A 26,676-nucleotide genomic window follows, 5' to 3' on the forward strand; every position below is an offset into this window, starting at 1 on the left:
CTAACTCTCCAGTGCCCTCTGTCTAACCTGCAGCTCTCCACATCCGACACCTCTACCCCACTATCCCTCTCCTCCCCCCTCCTGTCCCAGGTTCCCCCTTACCCCCACCTAGTCGTCTCTCCCATCATGACTGGTGTTGCTGCTCACAGTGTGGTTTCAGTTACCTGAGACTGCAGTTGTGTTTGTGAATTGTGTGTGTGTGTGTGTGTGTGTGTGTGTGTGTGTGTGGTTGGTCCGTCGTCTATTTTTGACGAAGGCCCTACCGGCAAAAAGCTTTATTTGTTACAGTCTTTTTGTTGTGCCTATCTGTGACTCAGCATCTCCGCTGTATGGCGAATAGCAACTAACCTTTTCATAATATTATGACTCTTATAGGTTATACCTGTAAATGTGCAATTCAGTACAGGGATCTTCTAATTATAAATACAGAGTTGAGAGCATTACTAGAACCTTATGATTCAAAATCAGAATTAGGAATGAATATACAATACAATTTTCATGTGTCTTCCAAAGTTAATCCCATGATTGTTTGGCTTTGGCTTTTTTTTGTGGACCAGTGCAATATTTTATCTTAGGCCACCACTATGTGTGGAAATGCCCACACAGGTACTTCCTCTCGCAAAATTACTGCAGTCACTGTCATGTCGTGAAGACCTGCATCCCTTGATATGACTCGTCGCATCAAAATAAATAATAAAATCACACAGTAGTCATCATTTGCTATAAAATAATTTGTTATACCATTTTATTTTTCATAGGTGTCATTCATTGGAAAGACATATGGAGGTTTATACATCACTCTTCTGGAATCATACATAACAGCACAACATTTACTACCATTGAAATTTTATTTGAGGCTGTTTATAATAAGTCCAGAATGTTTTCTCATTTTTTACGCTTAAGCAATTCAAATTGACCTAGAGGTACTCCTAAAGAAGAAATTAATTATCAATAGTAAAAGTATTGGGGGTTGGTTGGTTTGGGGTATTAGAGAGAGACGAGACTGCTGTGGTCATTGGTCAGTATTGCAAGGGCTTTTGCATGTTAATAAATTTGAGAACTTTCATGAATTTGTTGTTTTATTTCTTCTATTTGAATATTGTTATTGTTTTATGAAACTAAAACTAATTCTTAGGGAAAACGAAAAGCAGTATTGTTAATTGAAAAAGAGTATGTACTTCATCTTAATAAAATTGATTGTTTTGTGTGTGCTTTATTTTAGTATCCTCACGAGGATGAAATAGAAGCACATCAGCTGCAGAAGGAATGGGAAGAACTGTATTTGGCATCAATTAGACGTACATACAATCTGGAGTCAACGAAAGCACGTTTTGCTACAATGTCACAGAAACAGATTGATGACTTTGCTCAGCGGTGTGAGGCATTTGCATGTCGATTTCAAGCAGAAGGTCCTGGTTCTGTAGAAAGAGATCTTGATCGTGGTTTAGAACTTGTTGATGTAAGTTGTTTAGTTCTAAACTACACTTGTTGTTAATTTTCGTATCTCTCTCTGCCTCTTTTTATCTCTCGCACCTCTGGCCCTTGTTGTGCAAACAGACCACTGTCACATTCAAATTATTTGCCTGAAACTGATTTTATTATTCACATATTTCTTCTATCAATAATTTTTTGTATCAAAAACATATTATCCTTGTACATAACACTTCTTGTACTTGTGTTTCTGATAATATATTGAGACAAGACAGCTGTCTTCACAAATTCCCCATGTTACCCTTGGTCATTTTAGTTCAGCACATTGTTCCTATCTTAATCTCAGCTAATATACCAATGAAAATCATTTAATTTGCATAAAATTGTATTTGTATAATTTTATATGAAATATTTAGACTTTTGGCTAGTACTGTTGTCATCAGCACACATTGTCTGAAAAAGTTTCGAAAAATTGTGCATTATAAACTGTAAATTCGTGTAGCAGGCACCTACTGAAGGTATGGTTGGCATAAATAATTGAGAAACCTAGAGAATTACCTAGCACCAATCCACTGCCTTAAAATTCTGATGTTTCACTTATTAAATCTAAAATAATTATGGACATGATAATTTACTCCCACCTTGGCATTACACATTAGTATCTGTCACATCAGTTTCTAAAAGATAACTCCTTAGACAAATACCAGAGGACCTCATTGCTTCTAAAATATTAGTGAAATATAAAGGGCAAGCAGTTGCATGCTGTAAATATGCCTGGGATACTGAATAAATTTTAAATGCTTGTCGCATGATGTGCTCTATATGATAGAAAGTGACAGTACACTACCATCATTCTGTGTGACCATCTTAGTTGTTTCATTGTGGACAGCATCAACAGTCTTCAGATTTCAACAACCAAGCTGTTCTGTGTATCATACAGTCATGAATGAGCCAAGACTTGAAAATACTCTGACATTGGAGCAGATACATTCTGTATCTTCCCATGTCCTCATGCCTTGTGCCTAACAAACTTTAAACTATTGAGAGCTCGGAGGAACCAAGCTCTCAGAATTGGGCTAGTATGGCAGTCTGGTAAGTTTATCATCAAAAACTTTACCAATTCCTTCAAATTTAAAATAATATTTTAAGAACAGAAAGATTAAAAATGACTTGAACTGTTAAAAGAACACACACACAGATCTTTCAGTGAAAATTTTAAAACCAGTGTTTGCGACCCAATCATCCAGCCTCTTGATTGTTAGATGTAGGTGATGTTTGGTTCAAAGGAAACTTGGAGGACAAACAGAAAATTGAAAAATTATTCACTAATGCAGAGCACTGAACAGCAGTCCTTAGTATGGGTGCTATACTATTTATGGCAATTAAAAATAAACACTGAAGTGCCAAAGAAACTGGTATAGGCGTGCATATTCAAATATAGAGATATGTAAACAAGTTGAATACAGTGCTGTGGTCAGTAACACCTATGTAAGACAACAAGCGTCTGGCACAGTTTTTAGATCAGTTACTGCTGCTGCAATGGCAAGTTATCAAGATTTAAGTGAGTTTGAACGTGGTGTTATAGTTGCCACATGAGCAATGGGACACAGCATCTCTGAAGTAGCGACGAAGTGGGGATTTTTCCATATGACCATTTCATGAGTGTACCATGAATATCAGGAATCTGGTAAAACATCAAATCTCTGACATTGCTGTGGCTGTAAAAAGATACTGGAAGAACAGGACCAATGACAACTGGAGAGTATTGTTCAACGTAACTTTCAACCCTTCCGCACATTGCAGATTTCGATGCTGGGCCATCAACAAGTGTCAGCGTGTGAACCATTCAATGAAATATCATCACTATGGGCTTTCAGAACCTAAGGCCCACTCGTGTACCCTTGATGACTGCACGACACAAAACTTTATGCTGTGTCTGTGCCCGTCAACTTCAATATTGGACTGTTGACAAATATAAACTTGTTGCCTGGTTGAATGAGTCACTTTTTCAAATTGTATCAAGTGGATGGACTGGTACAGGTATGCAGACAATCTCATAAATCCATGGACCCTGCATGTCAGCAGGGGACTGTTCAAGCTGGTGTAGGTTCTGTAATGGTGTGGGGCGTTTGCAGTTGGAATGATATTGGACCCCCGATACATCTAGATATGACTCTTGAGAGGTGACACCACAAGCCTTCTGTCTGTTCACCTGCATCCATTTGTGTCCATTGTGCATACCGACAGACTTGGGAAATTCCAGCAGGACAATGTGACACCCTACACATCCATAATTGCTACAGAGTGGCTCTGGAACACTCTTGTAAGTTTAAACACTTCTGCCAACCACCAAACTCCACAGACATGAACATTATTGACCATATCTGGAATGCCTTGCAACGTGATGTTCAGAAAAGATCTCCAACCCCTTGTACTCTTACGGATTTATGGACAGTACCGCAGGATTTGTGGTGTCATTTCACTTTGGCACTATTTCAGGTATTAGTCAAGTCCATGCCATGTTGTGTTGCGGCACTTCTGTGTGCTCGTGGGGGTCCTACATTATATTAGGCAGATGTACCAATTTCTTGGGCTCTTCAGTGTAAGAACATGGGAACTGCAGAATACTTAAGGACTACTTCAGAGAATGACACAACTATGATTCAGGTAAAGAAGAATTTCATTTTGATAATGGAATCCAAATACAATCAGACTCAAAGCCAACAATGTGAAAGGAAATCATAAACCAACTTAAAAATAACAAAGCATCAGGAGAAGACAATATAATTGCTTAATTGTGAAAACACTCCAGTGACAACATTATTCTATGTCTAACAGAAATCATTAATGAAATTTGGACAAACAGCTTACCATCAGACTTGACATTGGCATTACTACATACACTACATGAAAAAGGAAAGAAAACTTACCATAACAATTATAGAGAGATCTCCCTCATACCAGTGTCATATAGGATCATGTCCCTGGTACTTTTGAAGAGAGCTGAAGGAATATTCTACCCACAACTAGTGAATAGGTAGGCGGGAATGGATTAATAATTGCTTGAATAGTTGCAAAATTGATTTGGAAAGAATAGTCGAAAAATTTTTGAAGGAACTTATTAATCTGTGCACACTCTTGGTTGAACCAATATCAACAGACCTACAATATCATTACATTCAAGGTCAATATGTACTGCTGCTTCCAGTAGTGTGCAGTACCAAATAATCACTGCAACCATTGAAATTACTGATCTGTCACATGTAGCACAATATTTTTAGTATAAGTAAACCAAGTTTAATAGGTGTCTATCAAGTCTGAATCATTGCCTTCACATTAATTCCATTGTGTTTAGTCTTGAGTGTAGTAATGCTGATCCAGGAGCTCTCCTCCATACACTGCATGAATTATTCTTGCCTGCACCGAACCTCTTGATGCAGGATCTCGGTGGTGAGTGAAATGATGAACAGATAGGATTTGAACTCTTAATTGTGTGAATAAATACTCATTTTCTTAATAGCTTTTTATAATACTTTTAATGAACACTTAACATACACATTTTTAACAATGCTGACATGATGAATCCAATCATACGTCTGTACGCTACCACTTCCCAAAGCAAAAGTGTGAAGATACATGAATTAATAAATTGAAGAGCGTATTTCTTACTTTGTTTCATACAAATGTTTAGTGATGTATCAAAACATTATCCTTGCTACAAAACAACTTGTTAATTACCTTTGATGGGGTCTATAACTCATTTAATTTACACATAGCTTATATATAAGAAAAGAAAAGAATGAAAAATTAATATGGTTCAATGCACTATTAGAATATCAAACAGGATTTAGGAAGGGAAGGGTTTGTACAGAGCAAATACTAAATCTAAAGAACACAATAGAAATGAGGAAAATCAAAAACTTGAAATATGTAGTAAGGCACTTTAATCATTTGATAAAAATACGCTAATCAGCATTTTAAAGGAAATAGGGCTCAACAATAAAACATCAATAATATTTAAATGAATTGTAACACACATGACATCAAGAACAAAATTTATGGAGGAACTGTCAAAACCTTTTGAAATAAAATGAGGAGTACGATCTGATGGTTTATCACACCTATTTTTTAACTGCACCTGTGGGAAGGTAGTGAGAGAAAGAAGAAAATCCATCAATACTAAGGTTGTCCAACTAGGAAGAAACAGAAATAAAATCACCATGGATTGTCCAGTTTTTGCAGATGACATGACATTAATTAATGACTCACTACATAGTGCCAAAGAACAAATCACAGAACTACAGAAACAAGCAGATAAAAATATCATTTGAAGAAACACATTTCATGACAAATATTAATGATGCCCTTCCAAGTTTTAAAATTCATAACAACACAGTATCTAAAACAAACTGTTTGAAATAATGAGAACAGATAGCAAGTAACACAGAAGAAAAGATGGCTTTAGCAAACAGAGTGCATAAAATGGTAAGGTCATTCCAAATGACAAAAAATGTATATAACAAAAAAAACTTTATCCTGGTGCACAAAACTAAGACACTATTAAAAGGTAAGGCATGACTGACTGTATGCAGGAGAAATGCATAAATTAACAAGATTTTGAGATCTTGAAAAACTAGGAAAATTTGAAAGAAGAATTCCAAGGAAAATACTGGGACCTAGATCTAACAGTAAAATTAAATATAAATTAAGATCAAACAGAGAGCTCTATTTGAAAATGGGAAAGCTAACTGATACAAAGAGAAAAAGAAGACTACAGTTTTGCGGCCACATATTCCAAATGGATAACAATGGACTGACCAAGCAGATCGTCAACTTACTGAACAGCTACAAATCCAAACCCACATGTTTCATTGGAACTGACAGAGATATGAAAAACACAGGGATTAGAATAGACATAATAGATAACAGAATACCTTTTGGAGAAGCAACGCAAAAGGCATGATTTCAGGAAAGAAAGAGGTCTGCAAAAGGAAGAAAGTGGACCCAGGAAGAAAAGGAACGACACTGTAAGAGGATGAAGGAAGTCCAGGAGTGATGAAAATGAAATTGTACGTTCCAAAAGGATTATTTCAATAAATAAATATGAGTTAAATCACTGTTTAATTAAACAATAATAACATAAACTTTCATTGTATCACTCTGTCTCTGCGTGCAAGTGTTACCCCTCAGTAATGACCCACTCACAGCATTAAACAGCACAGTTGTATCAGATGCCAGCCACATGATTATTCAGTCATTAGTCATCTCATATACAATTGCCTCATTGTGGGATTGTGCTCTTAGCTAAGAATCTGGGTTGGGTTTTTTTACGGCTGCTGTGCTTGTACATACAACAGCACAACTTTATCATTGTGTTACCTGAAGGAATAATGAAGGATTACGTATGAGCTCACAATTGTAAAACAACAGTGGAATGATATAATACACTGTTATTTGTGGTTGGCATACTTTAGACATAGGTGCACCTGCTCCAGGATTAAAGGAAGAGAACCCACCAGGTTTTAATAGAGTGAACCCCACTGAGAAATCATATACAAAGCACTGACTGCATCTGCCCATCATCTGGAGTTGTCATGCAGCCCTGGTTGTCATTACTGGTTGTCATCTGAATCATCTCATAGCTCTTAAATGCTGTGTGTTGATTACTGACTGCGCTACCTATGTGCATCATGTAGAAACTGCTGACTGGGAGTTGCAGGCTGCTAATCAATGTTAAATTGGAGGAGTGTACCTGCTATTTTCTATGTCAGTGATCTTTTTAACAGATCTTCTTGCAGATTGAGTTTGCATCCAATAAACTTATAATGCACACTAATCTTCTATATCTGTTTTTAGCAAGGAACCTCTGATTTACTTTGCTGAAGGCCAATTTAACTTAATTTAAATTTATGCAATGTATGGAAAATCATCTTTCTACATGCTGCATTGTTAGATAATATTTAATGACCTATTTTTCATGCTGTTGATTTTCTTGGAAATGTATTCTTTAATGATGTTGTCCAGAGAAATTCACTTTCAGTTCTTCTGTAATTCATTATCAATATTTAAAAATTTTCCCAGTTGATATATTCAGCACTTAATAAAATTTTGATATGTTATAAAAAAATTATATCATTTCCATTTAACATCAGCTCTTTCATGGTGTGGAAAAAAAGGGCATGTTCCACATCCATGAGAATCTCCTCAGCATGGATCTAACATTATGTACATTATCTGATAAATGTGTCTGGATACCCCCATGTAATGCAGAATTGAGCACTTAACATCACGGGAGGCAGGCCTGCCAGGATAAAAGGAGGCAGGGTGTATGGTGTTGTCAGTAGAGGAGCAGTAACATGAGAATGGGTGAGACAGGAGAGCCCAGCGACTTCAGATGTGGACTAATCATTGGATGTCACCTGAGTAACAGATCAATCAGGGACATGTGAAACTACATAAAGCTACCCAAGTTGGCTGTTGGTGGTGTGACTGTGAAGTGGAAATGTGAAGGAAACCAAGACCAAGTAGACATCATGTACTTTTGGACAGTGAACATTGAGTCTTGTGGTGGATGGGTGTAAAAAGTTGCATGAAATCATTGGAAGGGTTACTCATGAGTTTCAAAGCACTACCAGCCATCCAGCAAACACAATGACTGTGTGTAGATAGTTAAAAAGAATGGACGGGGTACAATGCTTGAGCAGCTCCTTGTAAGTCACACATTTCTGCATTCAGTGCTAAGTGACACTTGAGGTGGCATGAAGTTCAATGTCACTGGCCAGAGGATGACTCAAACCAAATGATTCGTAGTGGTGACTGATGCAATATCCTGTGGCATCCTATGGAAGGGTTTTAGTTTAGCAAATATGTTGAGAATGTTACCTGACATTGTGTAGTGCCAACTGTGAACCCTGGAGGGGGTGGCATTATGATAGGCAATGTGTTTTGTGATTAGGGTGTGGCCCTCTTATTGCACTTAAGAAAACATTACAGACAGAAGGATGTGAACACATTTTACAGCATTGTGTACTGCCTACAGCAGAGGAACAGTGCTGAAATGATGATTGTTTATTCTGCACGATACCCCCTGTTATAAAGTAGATTCTGTAAGACAATGGTTTGTGGAACAAGATTTTCCTGAAATGAACTGGCCTGCACAGTCCTGAGTTGAACCTATTGGAAAATTCTTGGGGTAAGTTAGAACACTTGACTTTGTAAAAGATCCTAGCTTCCAATATCACTACGTTTTCTGATTTTGGCTCTCGAGGAATAATGGACAGCCATAACTCCACTGACATTCTAACACCTCATTGAAAATGCCCCAAGCAGAGTTATAGCCACCATAAACATTAAGGATGGTCACATCCCATATTAATATCAACTAATAGCTCTCCAGATACTTTTGATCAAATAGTGTAGGCTTAATTCACACTACCATATAGTTTTCTGTAAATCACTATACAGCAGCACCCACATACATGATGATGAAGCCTACAATCATTAATTCATATCCACACATTTCAAGTAAAAGTCATGAAACATTCTTCCATTTGAGCAAAAAACTCATAAATATTCCTCAAAATTTCTGTAATCTCGCAGTAATTAAAGCTGTTGTGGAGGTTAGAGATAGTCATTTTATTCATACCATTCCAACTGTTCTGATTTCATAGGACATCTATTAAGACATTAGGGAATATTTTGTAGGTTTGGAGGGGGGAAACAGAAGAGGGAGAGAGGGAGAGAGAGAGAGAGAGAGAGAGAGAAATCTGGAACTGACAGGTATTCAATATTCTGAAAAGAAAGAGAGGGAAAGGCCCAATGGGAGAAGACAGTTCATGTAACAGACATTTTTAATTTTTGATAAGATGCAAACAGTTCAGAAGAAAAACAAAACTGCATACTGAAGTAGCAATGCAGAAAACATTTGATGAAATAAAAATTTCCCTTCCATCTGCATTATGGACAAGGAAAATTATCAAGTTCATAAAATTAAATATATATCTATAATGAATTATATTTTGAATAAGGCAGTAATTTGAGGCAGTACAATAAAGGATCCATAATTTCTTTAGCTCTTCTGTAATTCACCATTAATTCATAGTTCTTCCCTCTACTTATTACGTTTTGGTTTGTATCACACCATCATGGACCACTGTGAAAGAATGGATTTTTCTAAAGTCTGGCTGTGTTAACTTCGAGGAACTAACCGTTCATACGTTGCATTTGCCCAAATCCTTCAATATAAAATTACAATTACAAACCAAAAATGCAGGCGTACATTTATGTAATAAATTTCACAACTTACAGAAGTTTGAGTTTCATGAAATTTATTTCCCTTATGACCTGCAGCAAGAAGTTGAATCAACTTCCAAGGGTGACTGTTTATCCTATGCGAGAACATAAATAACCAGGCAGTATCACAGCTGGATCACCACTTACTCAAAAGCCTTGAAAAATTCGAAGTCCAACTTACTTCAGATTCAAGTTAAAATTCTCAGATCACAAGTCTTAATCCACTCTCTAAATTGACAATAAAATTTCAGAGTTCAGAATCATCCAATGCTGAAAAAAATGCTCTTAAGTCCAAGGCAAATGTTTACTGGCAACATGTGTGAAAATTTTCTAAGTCCACAACTTGGATTTTAGGATAACCTTAATACTTCCAAAAAGTGACTGTCTCACCACCCATCCAACTCACACCTTACTTGTGAATACCGCTACACTTTTTGTCTTCTTCTGATGAGCCACCAAGGTTCATTACAATGACGTACCTCTGATAATAGGCACCTTTTCAAGCACATTTGCACTGAGCTGACATGACTTGGCAAGAAACAAAAGTCACACACCAAGCTTTCTGCAGTTGATGATTGTCTGAACATCAGGTACCGGTTGAATCGAAACCCATCCCCTCTGCCATTCAGACTTGATGCGATCCACACTAAATTTCTTGGCAAGGTCTGACACAAAAAATCATATTCTAGGGCTTGCAAGGAAATCATGTTAAATACAGATTTTTCATTTCTGTTATAGCATCTTGTTCCACACAAATACAAAAAGGCCCAAGTCATTATGACTTAACTACACTAAGAAACAAAAACTCAAAACACAATTCTGTCTTACATTCCAATTAATGTCCTTCTTTTTAAGTTCTAATCAGCTACTCATTAATTGCTAAGCTATGCTATAGCTATTGCCCCTTACAGTACCATGATTCTTGTCTTCTCTGCCATCTGTTACTCACTTTAACTCATTCACAGAATTTAAACACAACTACGCATATTTACTCTGAGTCAGCCCATCCAAAATCTTTACATGTAACAGCAAAATGATAATAGCCCCACAATTAAACACAAATGCATTCCCACATCAAAATTACTCCCTCCCCCCCCCCCCCAAAAAAAGAGAAACTTAATCTAAAAACAAGATGAAAACAACAGAATTAACCCCCCCCCCCCCCCCCGCCCCCCCTCTCGCAAAAAAAAGTTATAACATATATTAGCAAAACAGGTGTTTTCTTTACACTGGCTGTGCATACAGGTATAGTCAGTACATTACTTGGTCCCAGTGGCTTCTTTGACTTGGGATACTTTAAGTCGTATGCATTTGAATAAGGACTGCTTGATACAATAAATGTTTTATGGTTATCATTAATTTTACATTCTTAAAACCATGAATTAATTTTTCCATGTTTTCTTAATGTTCGTCTCTGCTGTTATTGTTTTATTTTATTTCCTCACATCAAAACTAAGCATAGAGACTTGTTCCTCATTTTGACTACAGCTATTTGGTTGCAGTACTCTCTTCCATAACTTTCAGTTATTCCCCGATCTAAGATATGCTGTAATTCTGTTGTAATACCCTCCCTATATGTCATTGCAATGGGACATGTTGTAATCTTAATTGGTTCATGTGGTCACTTCCCTGACCTTTCTGAAAATACATCTCTGTTTCTACTTAATAGGTGATATAAGTCTGCCCTTTCATTGTCATTGATACCCTCAGTATCATTCACCTTTCTCCTTATCTCTTCATCAATCTCCACCTCATTCGTTATACATTAAGCCATATGCCAGCTTGCCACTAAGTCATTATAATTTATTGCAATTTTGAATTTCCCTCCATTCATACCTCCAACATTTGATTCCAACACCTGATGTTTACAGTTAAAATATGTCCCATGCTTATTCAAAACTCAATGCCTACCACAATATTTGAGCTTAAGTTTTGATTCATCAGGAATGCAAGACTAAACAATTCACCGCCGATGTTTAAGTCTAATACAGCCTCCTTCCTCATTGGTTTGCTATAATTCCCAATAACATTTTTAATTCTTACCCCTGTGGCTGGAAATTCAACTGTCTTATCAGTCCTAACATGATTACAAAAATCTTTTGCTGTTCCACTAATAGAATTGCCATTGTCTCGCAGAGCAGTATCACATACTTTCCCCACATTAACATTAATTATTGGCTGCAACATTTCATTGTATTCATGCTTTAATTCTGTCTCAGCAAAAACATTCTCCTCTGTTTGATGCATACAATCTTTCACCAGGGTACACACCTGACCCCCCAATGTGGTTCTGTCTCATTCTCCCTTGCAGGTACTAACTCAAACACATTTTGAAATTAAATATTTCCTACAATCAACCTCCCTAGTTTCCTGACAAAAGTCAGTTTTTCAATCTCCCTTATTTTTGAGCCCACTTTCTGAATATATTTTGAAAAACCTTTTCAATCATTGACCTTGTATTTACTTTCATCTTTCTCCATCCACTCTCTATTTAATTCATCCTCACTCATATCTATAGACTGTTTATCATAAATCAAGAAATTCTGGATTTCATCATTGTCATCTCCTTCTCCACTACCTGAACTATTATTTACTGTATGATTATTGCACCTCATCCTTTCTTTTTCCATCATAAACACACACCCTCTCCTGAACACATCAAATATTTCTACAAGAATGTCATAGTATGCCGTATCCTTCTCACTTCGCTTGCCTAACTGCTTAACAAAATCATATTTGCTAAGTGCCCAATTCTGGATCCACTTGGCACTCTCTCCCCATTCCTTTAAATCAGAATCAATCCCATGGTTCAATGGATAAAAGTACCTGCCAAACTTCACTCATATAAATATCATTTGTGTTTATTTCATTAGGCTCCACTGAATCAGATACAACTTTTACAACAAACACTACGTGCAGTTTCATCCTGCAAGTCACAATTACTCTTCCCATGACTTTTAGAGACAGGGCCCACTGCATGGTCATAAAAATGATTTGATGCAGGAATCTCTGCTTGCTTACAAATACCTTCATCTACAGTCTCTGGAGTGGGCACTCTCAGGTACACCTCCATACACAGAAACACTTGGTGCAAGCACTATGACCTCACTACCATAACCACCATCCACAAAATCACCAGACTCAGGCACTGTGGCCTCAACATTAACAACATTAGCATCCACTGAAACTGATTCAACTGCACCCAACTTAATATTAGTACTGCTGTCATTCACACACCCACTTTGGACATCATAGCATGCATTCATCCTCTCAGGTTGTACATTTTGTTCTGATTCATTCAATGTAGTAGCCAAAGCCACATTAGTTTATTCATTACTTACTACATTACTAGCTCCTTCACCAAACAGACAACAGTATTAATATCTGCCTTTTGACTTCTAGATTCTCTAAAAGGTCTCCTTTTATTTGCATTTCCTCAATCATATGCATGCACAAACTTTCATTACCCAGAAATGCATGCATTCCACTAATTCTCTCTTCCCTAACCTGTTTACTCCTTCTATGGTTATTACTGTTCCTGAAACACTCCTTTCTGTTCTGCCTATAACTATCCCATACCTTGGTCCTATTTTTTTGTATTGTTTCTTGTCCCAAAGTGGACCCCATTAGGAACAATTACTAATTTTCCGAATTCTGTTCTTGTTGTCATATATTATTCCAATCCCCTCTCCTAGTTCCATGTTCTCATAGTGGTCTTGTTAAATCCTGTTATTATTTCCCCATGAATCACTTTGATACTTACTCTCATTACTACACTTCCCCATTTCCTCTCCAATTCTCATCCATATTTGTCTCTCAATTGTAATTCTGCTGCCTATTTCCCCAATTTCTATTACTTCTATTATCATGTTGATCACTATGACTGCTTACACAATTATTCCCTCCATAACTTGATTTGTGGGACTGTGTTTGGTCCATTCTTTCAATAAAATGTAAAAAATTTTAATAGAATCATGTGGACAATGTATCAACTTGCTGTGCAAATTTTCTGAAAATCTCCTCCTCAAAGTAGAAGTCACAGTGAGTAACCCCAATGGTCTGTCTAAATCCATGAACTTTTCTAACCCTTCCCAACAAAATTCTCTCACAGTATATCTACACCGCCCCCCCCCCCTCCCCCCGCCCACCCCTGTTTACTGGACCATTCACAAAAACATTTTACGACCTACTCTACTTTGATTGGCTGCAGTACCTACTCAAAAACAATTTTTCAAATGCTTCAAAGGAAACAAACTGGTCAGCACACTAATTTGTCCATGTTTAAGTAGAACATTCCAACAATCTCTTCAAAACACTGTACTGTAATTGGTTGGATAAAAAAATAAATAAATAAATAAAATAAATAAATCCATCCACCAAGTGGCGGCAGGAGAGCACAAACATAAAAGGATGTTATACTTATATACAAGCTTTTGGAGCCAGTGGCACCTTCTTCTGGCAGAAGGGGTGAAGGGGAAGGAAGAGGGGTGACGGAAAAGGACTGGAGAGGTTTAGGAACATGGGTAGATTTTGTAAAAGTCACCCAGAACTGTGTGTCAGGAGAGACTTACTGGATGAGATGAAAAGAAAGATTTATTGTTGGGGACTGCAGTGGATGAGGTCTGGAAACCTGAGAGCTCAAAGGTGGAAGAGAGGGTATAGTGCAAGACAGAGATTACTGCTAAAACATTCTGGATGAGTTAATAAGAGTGAAAACCTAAGTTTATTGTACACAACAGAGGTGGGAGAGGGACACCAAAAAATAGACAAGTCAAAAAATGAAAGATGTAGGAAACTAAACTAGAGTGAAGAAAGGAGTAGCTACTGTGAAGAAATGCTGAGATGAAGAAATTAATGTAAGTTAAGGCCATGTTGATGGTGAGAACCAAGGGCATGTTGTAGCACTAGTTCCCATTCCCACGTGCGAAGTCCTGAGAAACTGGTGTCTGGGGAAGAATCCAGATTGTACGTGTGTGAAACAGGCACCAAGATCATGATTGTCATGTTGTAGAGCATGATCTGTAACAGGGTATTGTGCGATGTGGGTATTTTCATTGTTATATTAATCTTACATTGGTGAGACACACCCGGCATAAAGTAATATTTGCAAGCTGCAAGAAAATCTGCAGCTAGGTATTTACTCTCACCTGAAAAAGTTATTACCGATGAGTACGTGCTTTATGGCCACCCACAATTAACAGACATACTGTACAATTCTAAGTTACTTAGCCTATTGTTTACTTTGATATTTTCAACATTGTTCACAGCTACCACACATTCCATCTCTTTTCTAAAATTGCCTGCTGTGCTCTCCATTTCACCTATCAGCAGTGTCTTGGTCTCATCACAGCTGGCGATAATCTTCTTATTCACACTAACTAGAGCCTGCCTTGTCTCTTCATTCCTAACATCACACACCTATCTCACTGTGCAAATCTGACCCTTCAACTCAGTCTCAACAATGCCAACTGGTAGACAGGTTCTGTCCCACTGCTTGAAATTTTCCTATTAGGTCCTCCAATTTTTTGCCTAAATGAGCCATTATTTCATTTTTTAATGTACTCATCTAATTTATGTAACTCCCAATTTTACTGTTCACTGATCTCCCCAAACTCCAAATTTTTATGTCCAAATTCCCCATAGAACCATTTAGATTGGCTTGAAATGCAGTTTTTAAACTCCCCACCTGAATTAACAAACTTGTAATCATTTCCTCTTGGCTCAGTTCCACTAATTCTAGTGTTTGTGGGCTCTGGGGTTCTCTGCCATTCCCCATCAAATCACAATCACTGGGTAACAGTAAAATTTCGGAGTTCAGAATCATCCACTGTTGAAAAAGTACTATAAGTTCACAACTCAAAAATATTACTAAATGTCCACTGGCAGCAAGTGTGAAATTTTTCACAGCTCAAAAATATTACTATTTGTTCACTGGCAGCATGTATGAAAATTTTCTATCGACAACTTGGCACTTAGAATAATCTTAATACTTCCACAGAGTGACTGTCTTACCACCCATCCAACTCACACCCTACTCATGAATATTGCCCAAACAAGCCTGCTCAAGTCATGATAGTGGTTGGTTATTTGCATTATTACATTGATCACATGAGTCAAATCAAGTATTTATGATTCCTGATTGTGTAAAAATATAAATTATTAATGTATACAAGTCTTATATACGAAATCAGTTCCAAATTTTATCAGCTTGTTGATGTTGACTTTAGATTTTTAGTACAGACTTTGGTTTTCACATAAATTCCACTTTTAACATCAAAAACATTAATTTTGATGACATTGCTGTTAACGAATATAAACAGTTATGAGCCCATTTCTACTCTCATACCTAGTGTTCCTCTCGAAAGCTGGCGCAACTTTTATGATATAAATTAATCTTGTGGCTAAATCTGCCAGTTTTTCAGCACAGAATACACATCCTGGCCTATAGTTAAAAAATGTTAGTATTTTTCAGTGTTTTGGTTTAATTGTCTGATAGATTTCTAGTAAATCCATCCACTGACACTTCATTTATGAAAACTGGTGTAGTTGTTGCTGTGTTGCAATGTTTTAAATGTTCATACAGTTTATAAGTCATGTTTTATAAACTATTTGTTACACTGAGGGCGCGCTTGTACCTTCATATGTGCTGTAATTTTCCCTTTATTTATGTGGTGCTGGCTTTCCAGAATCTTACTTAGTTCTCATTTTATTAGACATATGTCATATGTAGTCTTTAAGAAGTACCTTTACTCTGTGATGCTGGCCCTTTCCACCATTTGTCTCCCTAATGGCTCTCCAGCACTGGGAAAACCAGCCACATGCTTTCAGAGTCAATATTGTCATCTGGTAAGCATAACAATTTCTCATACATGGTGTCTGCTCTAATAGCAGATCTCAAATTATGCTGGCATCTAGTAGATGACCTACAAAGCTATTGCCACTGTGGGTGGCCATGCTTGGCCTCCATGTGATTCACTGCTACCCCCATTTCTCCTGTCAAACATCAGCTTGTGCAGTGACAACTGTCACACAGAGTACAACCAACTTACCATGGCAGCATGCATGCGCTCTCGAAGTTTAAAAACTACGTTTCTGAGGGCTGTACCATCACATTCTTCAGATCATAGCTATGCATGTATTACCTAAGCCTATTTCAGTGAGTAATCATAGGTTTGAGATTAACACTGTGGTTTGTTGCCAAACATAAGTACATTAGACCTTCTCAGCGTAAATGGCCTCAAATGACTCTCTCTATGTAATATCCAGTTGACATTGTTAATGTTTTTCTGCGGAAGACTTCTTGAAGAGTCCCCTGGAGCAATATGTGACGTATGATATTGAGGGCTCCTTGCTATCACATGAAGCCCAACAACTACCTCAAACAGAAATTGTGAAATAAAGGCAGAAATTCAATCTGGTATATGTTACACAAATAAATTATTGATTTACAAAATCAAAACCTTATTTAATAATGGTAACTCATGTTAATTCAATAGAACACCATAGGACATTTGCTCATTCATAATCATTGTAGAGAGCATAGAAATTTTAAATTTAATAAATGTTCATGAGGATCTCCCAAGCTAGAATCTCACAATTTCTGTGCCCTCCCACAAAAACCTGATGAGATATTTAGCCAATAGCCTACTGATCTGTTCTACTGAGATTACTGTTTATTGAAAGTGACAAGTTTTGAATGTTCTCTGGAATACTGATGGAAATTTATTAGATAATTTACATGTTATATGCAGTACATGGGCCAGCACATGCCTATTTTAGTTCCTATAGTAAAGAAAAACCAGGATGCAGACAGTTACTTAGCTTGCTAAACTAATTTACAAATAAATACCACATTATTTACATGAGAAGAAATTATGGTGAGTATATTGTGGTGTTCGGTCATGGATGCATTGCTGTTCTCACTCTGTTTTAATGATATAATGTTCTATATGAATCAGGAGGCAGAATTAGTCTGTGAAACTATGTATTAATGTTTAATAGTAATCACTATACAAGTAGTATCATATGACACTTTATTTTTGCACTTAGAACACCGTATAACATGATCACACACGTTATCAAACTAAAACATCACATTGGAAAACTAGTCAAAGAGGTTTAGCATGAAGAAGTGATAATTGAGGAAGTGACTGCTGATCATTACACTTATTGCATGAAGGACTGTTATGGTGGACACATCGAAATTGTGGAGCCATCAAGGAGGATGAACGGGATGACCTGCTCTAATAATGGGCATGGAGTGTAGTCATGATAGAGTGTATGCGATTGCACTTCTTCTCAGTGTATTCCACTGATGAATTCTTCTCGGGTTATCAGTCGAGTGGTGGCGTCAACTTGTCCCAGTGTTTCAGTGAATTTCATACCCAACATCTTCTGGCATCAGAAGATGATGGGTACGAAACTCATTGAAACATTGCGACAAGATGACGCCACCACCGAGCTGATAACCCGAGAAGAATTCACCACGATGGAATGTGTTGCTGAAGGATCAGGATGACGACAATAAGGCATCCACCTGTGTTGCTGAACACAGAGGTATTGTCTTCATCTGTGTCAGGCAGAGTGTTGGAAGTGCGAAATAGCATTACATGGGTGATGGAAGGATCCTCTGGAGAACATTGATAAGTGAGGACAATGAACAACACATCCTCTCACAGTTGAAGATAAAGATCCTCAGTGGCATATGCCGGGATGTCAATGATGAATCTCATGGTGCCTGAGTGGGTGCAAGAGGGTGACAGTTCTTGAGTCACGGTGGCAGGCACACACAAGCACGTAGCAGTCGAGTGTGTTTTTTCATCAAAATGTGTGAACAGCACTGCACACTAATCGCTTTCACTGAGAGAGGTGAAGCACATGGTGCTGCATGTGCATGACTTTTCACTGAGAGGTGAAGCACAGGTTGTCAGTTGGTATTATAGGATTAGGAGTCTACATCAGATGAAGGTCGGAGCAAGCCAGAAGGGAGGGAATGGAATCATTCTGGTTGCATGGTGATTTCACACAGTTTAGTGAAACCATATGGCATTTGCTTGGAAACAAATGTCGATAGTGTTTGGAGCACAGTCAAAGACCTTGTAGGTGCCTAAATAAGGAGGCTGAAGGGTGGGTTGAACAGAATCATCATGCAGCACGAAATGCTCACAATGTGGCAACTCTTTCTGTAGGAAAACTTGTAGAGTGACAATAAGGAGGAGTCAGTTGCATGCAGACCACATGTGAGAGTACACGCTCAACTAGGTAGCCAGCACAGCAGGAGTGTCATCCTCAACAAACTTAGCTGGAAGAGCAAGACATTCTCCATAGATCTTGGCCAAAGAAGTGCATAGTTCGTCTTTGAAAGCAGTATGGATCCTTAAGAGAATCCTCGATAGGGTCTCAGCCTGGGAGTCATCATGGCACTTAAGAGCAGTTTTTAGAGTCATGTGCCAATGTTCCATCAAGCCATTACTCTGAGGATGATATGCTGTTCTGTGGAATTTGTTAGAGCCACACAAATCATACAGTTTATTCAAAAATAATGTCTCAAATTGATGCTCCTGATTGATGGTGATGGAGGAGGGCAGCGAAAGTATGTCAGCCAGCTACTGATGAAAAGTTACGATGCAGAGCCAGGCATAATATCAGGTAGTGGGACTGTTTTGACCCACTTGGTGGTGCAATCAACAATGGATAGTATATACTGATAATTACTTAAAGGGGGTAGGAGTCCAATGAGGTCAAAATAAACATGGTGAAATCTGCTCTTAGGGTTATCAAATTGGCCTAATGGCAGTTGGGCATGCTTACCAATTTTATTACATTAGCAAGGGAGGCAAGCCCTGCCCGGCTCCAACTGTGGTAGCCCTAGTTAATGCCGTGCCACACAAAATGACGCTGTATAACCAACTTATTAGTAGCCTTAATACCAGGGTAGGCCAGGTTTTTGTAAGGCCAAAAAGAGTTGAAAGTGAAGAGAGGTGGGAACGACAGGTCTAAGAGTACCCATGGAAACATTGCATAAAATTGCAGATTTTGAGCCAGGGAGATGACAGGATTGTGTGATAAGGGGCGATGAAGCAGTCATTGATTAAGTCCTGCGCATCTGCATCCAAAGGCTATTGCCTCACCAGTTCATTCAGGTCAAAAACAACAAATAGGCTTTTAAAGGCCAGAATCTCCCTGTCAAAGGTGGTCCATTTACAGTGGGAGGCTAAAAGTTTTTTGGAGAAGAAATGCTGAAGCTGAGAGACATGCTGCTGTAAGACAGCTCTGGCAGAGGTTTCACTCGCATCACTAGTGATGGGTAGGCAAGCACCAGTGATATATGTACCTGCCTGACTGCATTTGTAAGGGCCATCTTGAGGTCAAAGGAAGGGCATTTCATGTCTTCTTGTCACTAAACCTAATGAGACCCAGAAGTGTTGTTTCCAGCCAAAGCATCTGTTCAAGAGGCCTGAAGAGAGGGGGCATTGGGAATGTGACATCAAAAAAAAGTTCTCCATCCCAAGAAACTATCTCAATTCTTGTTAGCTTTCAAGGAGAGGGAGGTTATTGATGCAATCAATGTGGTCAGTGTCGCCCTAACCGCCGTCTGCTTCACATCTGCTGTGCAGCGAGCTACCTTAATTTAAGTATTAACTGTACTTTTCTTACTTGTCACTTCTTCCATGTGTTTTTGCTTTTAGGAACCTTTAATTGTCGAGTGCTATTAATAGTGTTCCATAGATTTCGTGTTTGTTTTGAATACAGTCAGAGAGAGTCCCTTTAGTCAGCCATAGTGCCAGTAATGCTAGTGTTTATTTTGAATACAGGTCAGAGACAGGTAGTGCTATTTTCATTGTTTTCTACAAGAAGTGGTTAACAATCACAGTTTAGTCAATAATCAGCTGCCTTTAGTGAATTAGCAGTCTAGTTAAAAGTTGATTAAGTCTCTTCAGTAAATTGATTCCTTAGGATGGATGGGATGTGTGACTGCTGTGTATGGATGCAGGAGGAGCTGGCCACTCTTCGCGAACGGCTGAGCGTGTTGATGGCCACCGTCAGCCGTCTTCAGGCTGCTGCCTCGGAGTGTAGCGGCAGTGGGGAGTCTGATGCATTGCAAGGTACACCCCAGGTGTTACATGCTTCACCCACTGTCCCTGCTGTCGAGACATCTTCGCGGGCGTGGTTGGGCCACCCTCTCCCCAAGGGGAGTGGCGATTTCAGCGGCGTGCACGGCGCACGAGGCGGAGGGTAAATGTGGAGGCTGGCCATGTGGCATCGCCCGCTCTGCCTGTGAGTGGACATGTGGCTGCTCCTTCAGCAAGGTCCGAGCAGGCACACGGGGGGTAGGTTTTTATTAGTTATTGGGAGCTCCAACGTTAGGCGGGTGATGGAGCCCCTTAGGGAAATAGTGGAAAGGTCGGGGAAGAAGGCCAGTGTTCACTCTGTCTGCTTGCCGAGGGGTCTCATCCAAGATGTGGAGGAGGCCCTACCGGCGGCGATAGAAGGCACTGGGTGCACCCGACTGCAATTTGTTGCTCATGTCGACACCAATGACTCCTGCCGTCTGGGTTCAGAGGTCATCCTCAGTTTGTACAGGCGGTTGGCGGAATTGGTGAAGGCGGAAAGCCTCACTCGCGGGGTGGAATCAGAGCTAACTATTTGTAGTATCGTTCCCAGAACCGATCACGGTCCTCTGGTTTGGAGCCATGTGGAAGTCTTAAACCAGAGGCTCAGACGATTCTGCGGAGAGTTGGGTTGCAAATTTCTCGACCTCCGCTATCGGGTGGAGAAATGTAGGGTCTCCCTGAATAGGTCAGGCGTGCACTACACGCCGGAAGTGATTACAAGGGTAGCGAAGTACGTGTGGAGTGCGCATGGGGGTTTTTTAGGTTAGAGAATTCCCTCCCTAGGCCCGACAAGACGACTCCTGAGACACGGCAAGGTAGTAGCAGGCAAAATGCAACAGGGAATAACAATATTAATGTGCTAATAGTCAACTGCAGGAGCGTCTATAGAAAGGTCCCAGAACTGCTCTCATTAATAAACGGTCACAACACCCATATAGTACTAGGGACAGAAAGTTGGCTGAAACCAGACAGTAATGAAATCCTAAACTCAGATTTGAATGTATACCGCAGAAACAGGCTGGACAGTGAAGGGGGAGGCGTGTTTATAGCGATAAGAAGTGCAATAATATCGAAGGAAATTCACGGAGATCCGAATTGTGAAATGATTTGGATGAAGGTCACAGTTAAAGCAGGCTCAGACATGGTAATTGGATGTCTCTATAGGCCCCTGGGCTCACCAACTGTTGTGGCTGAGCACCTGAAGAATAATTTGGAAAATATTTCGAGTAGGTTTCCCCACCATGTTCTAGTTCTGGGTGGAGATTTTAATTTGCCAAATATAGACTGGGAGACTCAAACGTTCATAATGGGCAGCAGGGAAAAAGAATTCAGTGAAATTTTTTTAAGTGCTTTATCTGAAAACTATCTTGAGCAGTTGAACAGAGAACCGACTCGTGGCGATAACATATTAGACCTTCTGGTGACAAACAGACCCGAACTATTTGAATCAGTTAATGCAGAACAGGGAATCAGCGATCATAAAGCAGTTACTGCATCGATGATTTCAGCCGTAAATAGAAATACTAAAAAAGGTAGGAAGATTTTTCTGTTTAGCAAAAGTGACAAAAAGCAGATTTCAGAGTACTTTATGGCTCAACACAAAAGTTTTGTCTCAAGTACAGATAGTGTTGAGGATCAGTGGACAAAGTTCAAAACCATCGTACAATATGCGTTAGATGAGTATGTGCCAAGCAAGATCGTAAGAAATGGAAAAGAGCCACCATGGTACAACAACCGAGTTAGAAAACTGCTGCGGAAGCAAAGGGAACTTCACAGCAAACATAAACATAGCCAAAGCCTTGCAGACAAACAAAAATTACGCCAAGTGAAATGTAGCGTGAGGAGGACTATGCGAGAGGCGTTCAGTGAATTCGAAAGTAAAGTTCTATGTACTGACTTGGCAGAAAATCCTAAGAAATTTTGGTCCTATGTCAAAGCGGTAGGTGGACCAAAACAAAATGTCCAGACACTCTGTGACCAAAATGGTACTGAAACAGAGGATGACAGACTAAAGGCCGAAATACTAAATGTCTTCTTCCAAAGCTGTTTCACAGAGGAAGACTGCACTGTAGTTCCTTCTCTAGATTGTCGCACAGATGACAAAATGGTAGATATCGAAATAGACGACAGAGGGATAGAGAAACAATTAAAATCACTCAAAAGAGGAAAGGCCGCTGGACGTGATGGGATACCAGTTCGATTTTACACAGAGTACGCGAAGGAACTTGCCCCCTTCTTGCAGCGGTGTACCATAGGTCTCTAGAAGAGCGAAGCATTCCAAAGCATTGGAAAAGAGCACAGGTCATCCCCATTTTCAAGAAGGGAAGTCGAACAGATGTGCAGAATTATAGACCTATATCTCTAACGTCGATCAGTTGTAGAATTTTGGAACAGGTATTATGTTAGAGTATAATGACTTTTCTGGAGACTAGAAATCTACTCTATAGGAATCAGCATGGGTTTCGAAAAAGACCCAGCTCGCGCTATTGGTCCACGAGACTCAGAGGGTTCACAGGTAGATGCCGTATTTCTTGACTTCCACAAGGCATTTGACACAGTTCCCCACAGTCATTTAATGAACAAAGTAAGAGCACACGGACTATCAGACCAATTGTGTGATTGGATTGAGGAGTTCCTAGATAACAGAACGCAGCATGTCATTCTCAATGGAGAGAAGTCTTCCGAAGTAAGAGTGATTTCAGGTGTGCCGCAGGGGAGTGTCATAGGACCGTTGCTATTCACAATATACATAAATGACCTGGTGGATGACATCGGCAGTTCACTGAGGCTTTTTGCAGATGATGCTGTGGTGTATCGAGAGGTTGCAACAATGAAAAATTGTACTGAAATGCAGGAGGATCTGCAGCGAATTGACGCATGGTGCAGGGAATGGCAATTGAATCTCAATGTAGACAAGTGTAATGTGCTGCGAATACATAGAAAGATAGATCCCTTATCATTTAGCTACAAAATAGCAGGTCAGCAGTTAATTCCATAAATTATCTGGGAGTACGCTTTAGGAGTGATTTAAAAAGGAATGATCATATAAAGTTGATCGTCGGTAAAGCAGATGCCAGACTGAGATTCATTGGAAAAATCCTAAGGAAATGCAATCCGAAAACAAAGGAAGTAGGTTACAGTATGCTTGTTCGCCCACTGCTTGAATGATGCTCAGCAGATAGGGTTGATAGAAGAGATAGAGAAGATCCAACGGAGAGCAGCACGCTTCGTTACAGGATCATTTAGTAATTGCGAAAGCGTTACAGAGATGATAGATAAACTCCAGCATTACGGAGATGATAGATAAACTTCAGTGGAAGACTCTGCAGGAGAGATGCTCAGTAGCTCGGTACGTGCTTTTGTTAAATTTTCGAGAACATACCTTCACCGAAGAGTCAAGCAGTATATTGCTGCCTCCTACGTATATCTCGTGAAGCGACCATGAGCATAAAATCAGAGAGATTAGAGCCCTCACAGAAGCAAACCGAAAAGCCTTCTTTCCACGAACAATAAGAGACTGGAATACAAGGGAGAACTGATAGAGGTACTCATGGTACCCTCTGCCACACACCGTCGGTGGCTTGCGGAGTATGGATGTAGATGCAGATGTAGATGTCAATGTCAGGCTGATACCCTTAGGTGAGAAAGGATATCTGAGAAACAGGATGCGGCAGCTTTGGAGTTGTGATTTTTTGCAGTTGATTTCCACACCGTGGTCAGAAAGAGCTTGCATGGGCCTGTTGAAAATGATGTTGATGTTCCTTGAAGGAGGTAGAAAAAATGAGCATGTCATTCAAGTACCCGAAGCTAAAGTGGAGCAAAAACAGTATAGAGTCAGTAAATTGTTGCCAAGTATGAGCTGCATTTTTAAGACCATACGGTATGAAACAGTATTCACACAATCCAAAGGAAATAGTGATCACTGTTTTTGGAATGTTGTCCTCAAACATTGGAATCTGATGGTATGCTTTGCACCAGTTGATCACTCTGAAAACTTGTTTTGCTGTAAAGTTTCTGGGCAAAGTCCTGAAAATGGGGAATAGAGTAACTGTCCAGAGATGTTTAGTTTTCAGATTGTGGTAGTCTCGACAAAGGCAGAAAGAACTGTCTTTTTTGGCACCATATGAATAGGTGCTATCAGAAGTGGGTACAATACTCTTGTCTAATAGTTCCTGTACCACAGCCTTAGCATGATGTAACTCGGTAGCATTAAGGTGGCAAGATGGGTGGCATACTGGGGATTCATCTGCAATAAGCAATCTATGGCACATACTGCTAGTTATCGCACCAATTTGACATGCAGAATCACTAGTCAAAAGAATGGGTGATGTTGAGAGAAGTCTGAGGCATGCCACATAAAACACAAAAAGTGGTAAGGTTGCTAACCTGTGAAACCAGTGGTGAAGACATCGAAGGCAAGTGCCCAGACTCCTTGATATAAGGTGCCTTTCAAATAGAGAACTCTCCCATCACCTAGCAGTCTAGATGCAATTTATCCATCATGTCAACAGTCTGCCAGTGTAGAGTCCCTGGAGTGAAGAACAAAGATGTCATGGCACTGCAAAGTGACATCAGTGAGAACAGCTGCGAGGGATACAGGAAGCTGTGCAAATTTGGTAGATGCCCAAACAAGTGGCTCAGATGAATTGTCCGGATGGGCCATTTTTGGGGAGGAGAAACATAGGATTATCTTGAGTGATGAGTAGTGCAGTAACACTGCCTTGCGGAGGTCAGGGAGAGGTCCTGGCAGTGAAGGAAATCCATGTCAATAATGGGAACATCCACATTGCTCACTTAAAAAGTCCAAGTAAGAAATAAGTTAGGCAAGAACTGCAGTCATAGAGTCACAGCCCTGAAGACAGCAATAGGAGAGTGATTATCAGCAGGTAGAACCATCAATGACAGGAGATAGCCTGCTGGATTGAGTGACTTTGAACCACACTCAAATTGGTGCTAGTATCAACCAGAAAGAAGGACTATGTAGCAAGATCCTGCACGTAAAGCCTGCTGAAAGCAGATAATCTGGAGATAGTGACTGATGTGGGAGGAGGTGCTGAGGAGAAACAGCACAGGACAGCGCACCTAAACTGAACCAAATAATGTGTTTGGGTAACATGCACATGGAAGATAGTAGTTCCTTGCTGCGCATCACCAAATGTGACTTGGAAGCATCACAGTGAATATAGTGGTGGCACACAGCAGGAGTCACTCATGCCATATGTTGCAGTGTGCTGGGTACCAAAAGCAGGAGGATCTGTGGGAGGGGGAGCCAGCAAGGCTCAAGTCTGGCCAACAGGTGGCAACAGTAACACCTCATACGATGTGTGGTATCCTCGTCCCTAAGGAGGGGGGTGCTAGTGGGGTGCCGGTGAGGCAGGTGGCTCAACCATATCAGACGAACAGAGCTTGGTACAGGGTAAGAGCTGCCAATGGCTGATAATGTTGTACGCCCTATCTGAGATGCAGAGTTGAGCATCCAGAGGATCAGTTACCATTAGACAACAGTTGCAAGTGAAGGTCATGTGGGAGGTCATGTGGGAGCTTGAGTTATAAAGTCCACAGGACAGAATCAGGCAGCATATCCTAATAGACAAGGGTACGCAGATGCCTCAAAAGTTGCAGAAGAGTTTTATCTCCTAACACTTCCTCATAAATGATGTAGAGGAGGGTACATTCAGGCGAGTGAAAGAGATGCTCAACAATAATCAAATTGGTGTTTCCTTACTTCAGGAAAGAAGATGGGGAGGGTATGAAATCACTGATTAGGTCAGTATGTTCATGTAGATGTGAGATGAGACAAATTTTGTGTCAATCACTGTGCACGCCGTGTATGTTGAGG

The 26,676-nt window shown here is 39.6% G+C and overlaps 1 protein-coding gene across 1 annotated transcript in view; it reads left to right on the top strand.

Annotated features, from left to right (window-relative positions):
* Positions 1-26,676, top strand: part of LOC126273341 (dynein axonemal heavy chain 10) — a 1,458,287-nt gene that overhangs the window by 582,737 nt on the left and 848,874 nt on the right. Inside the window, exon 100 of the mRNA XM_049976887.1 lies at positions 1,223-1,459. Coding sequence (XP_049832844.1) covers positions 1,223-1,459 — 237 coding nt within the window. The remainder of the gene's footprint in view (positions 1-1,222; positions 1,460-26,676) is intronic.

This window comes from Schistocerca gregaria, chromosome 5 (genome assembly GCF_023897955.1).
Source record: "Schistocerca gregaria isolate iqSchGreg1 chromosome 5, iqSchGreg1.2, whole genome shotgun sequence".
Classification (NCBI taxonomy): domain Eukaryota; kingdom Metazoa; phylum Arthropoda; class Insecta; order Orthoptera; family Acrididae; genus Schistocerca; species Schistocerca gregaria.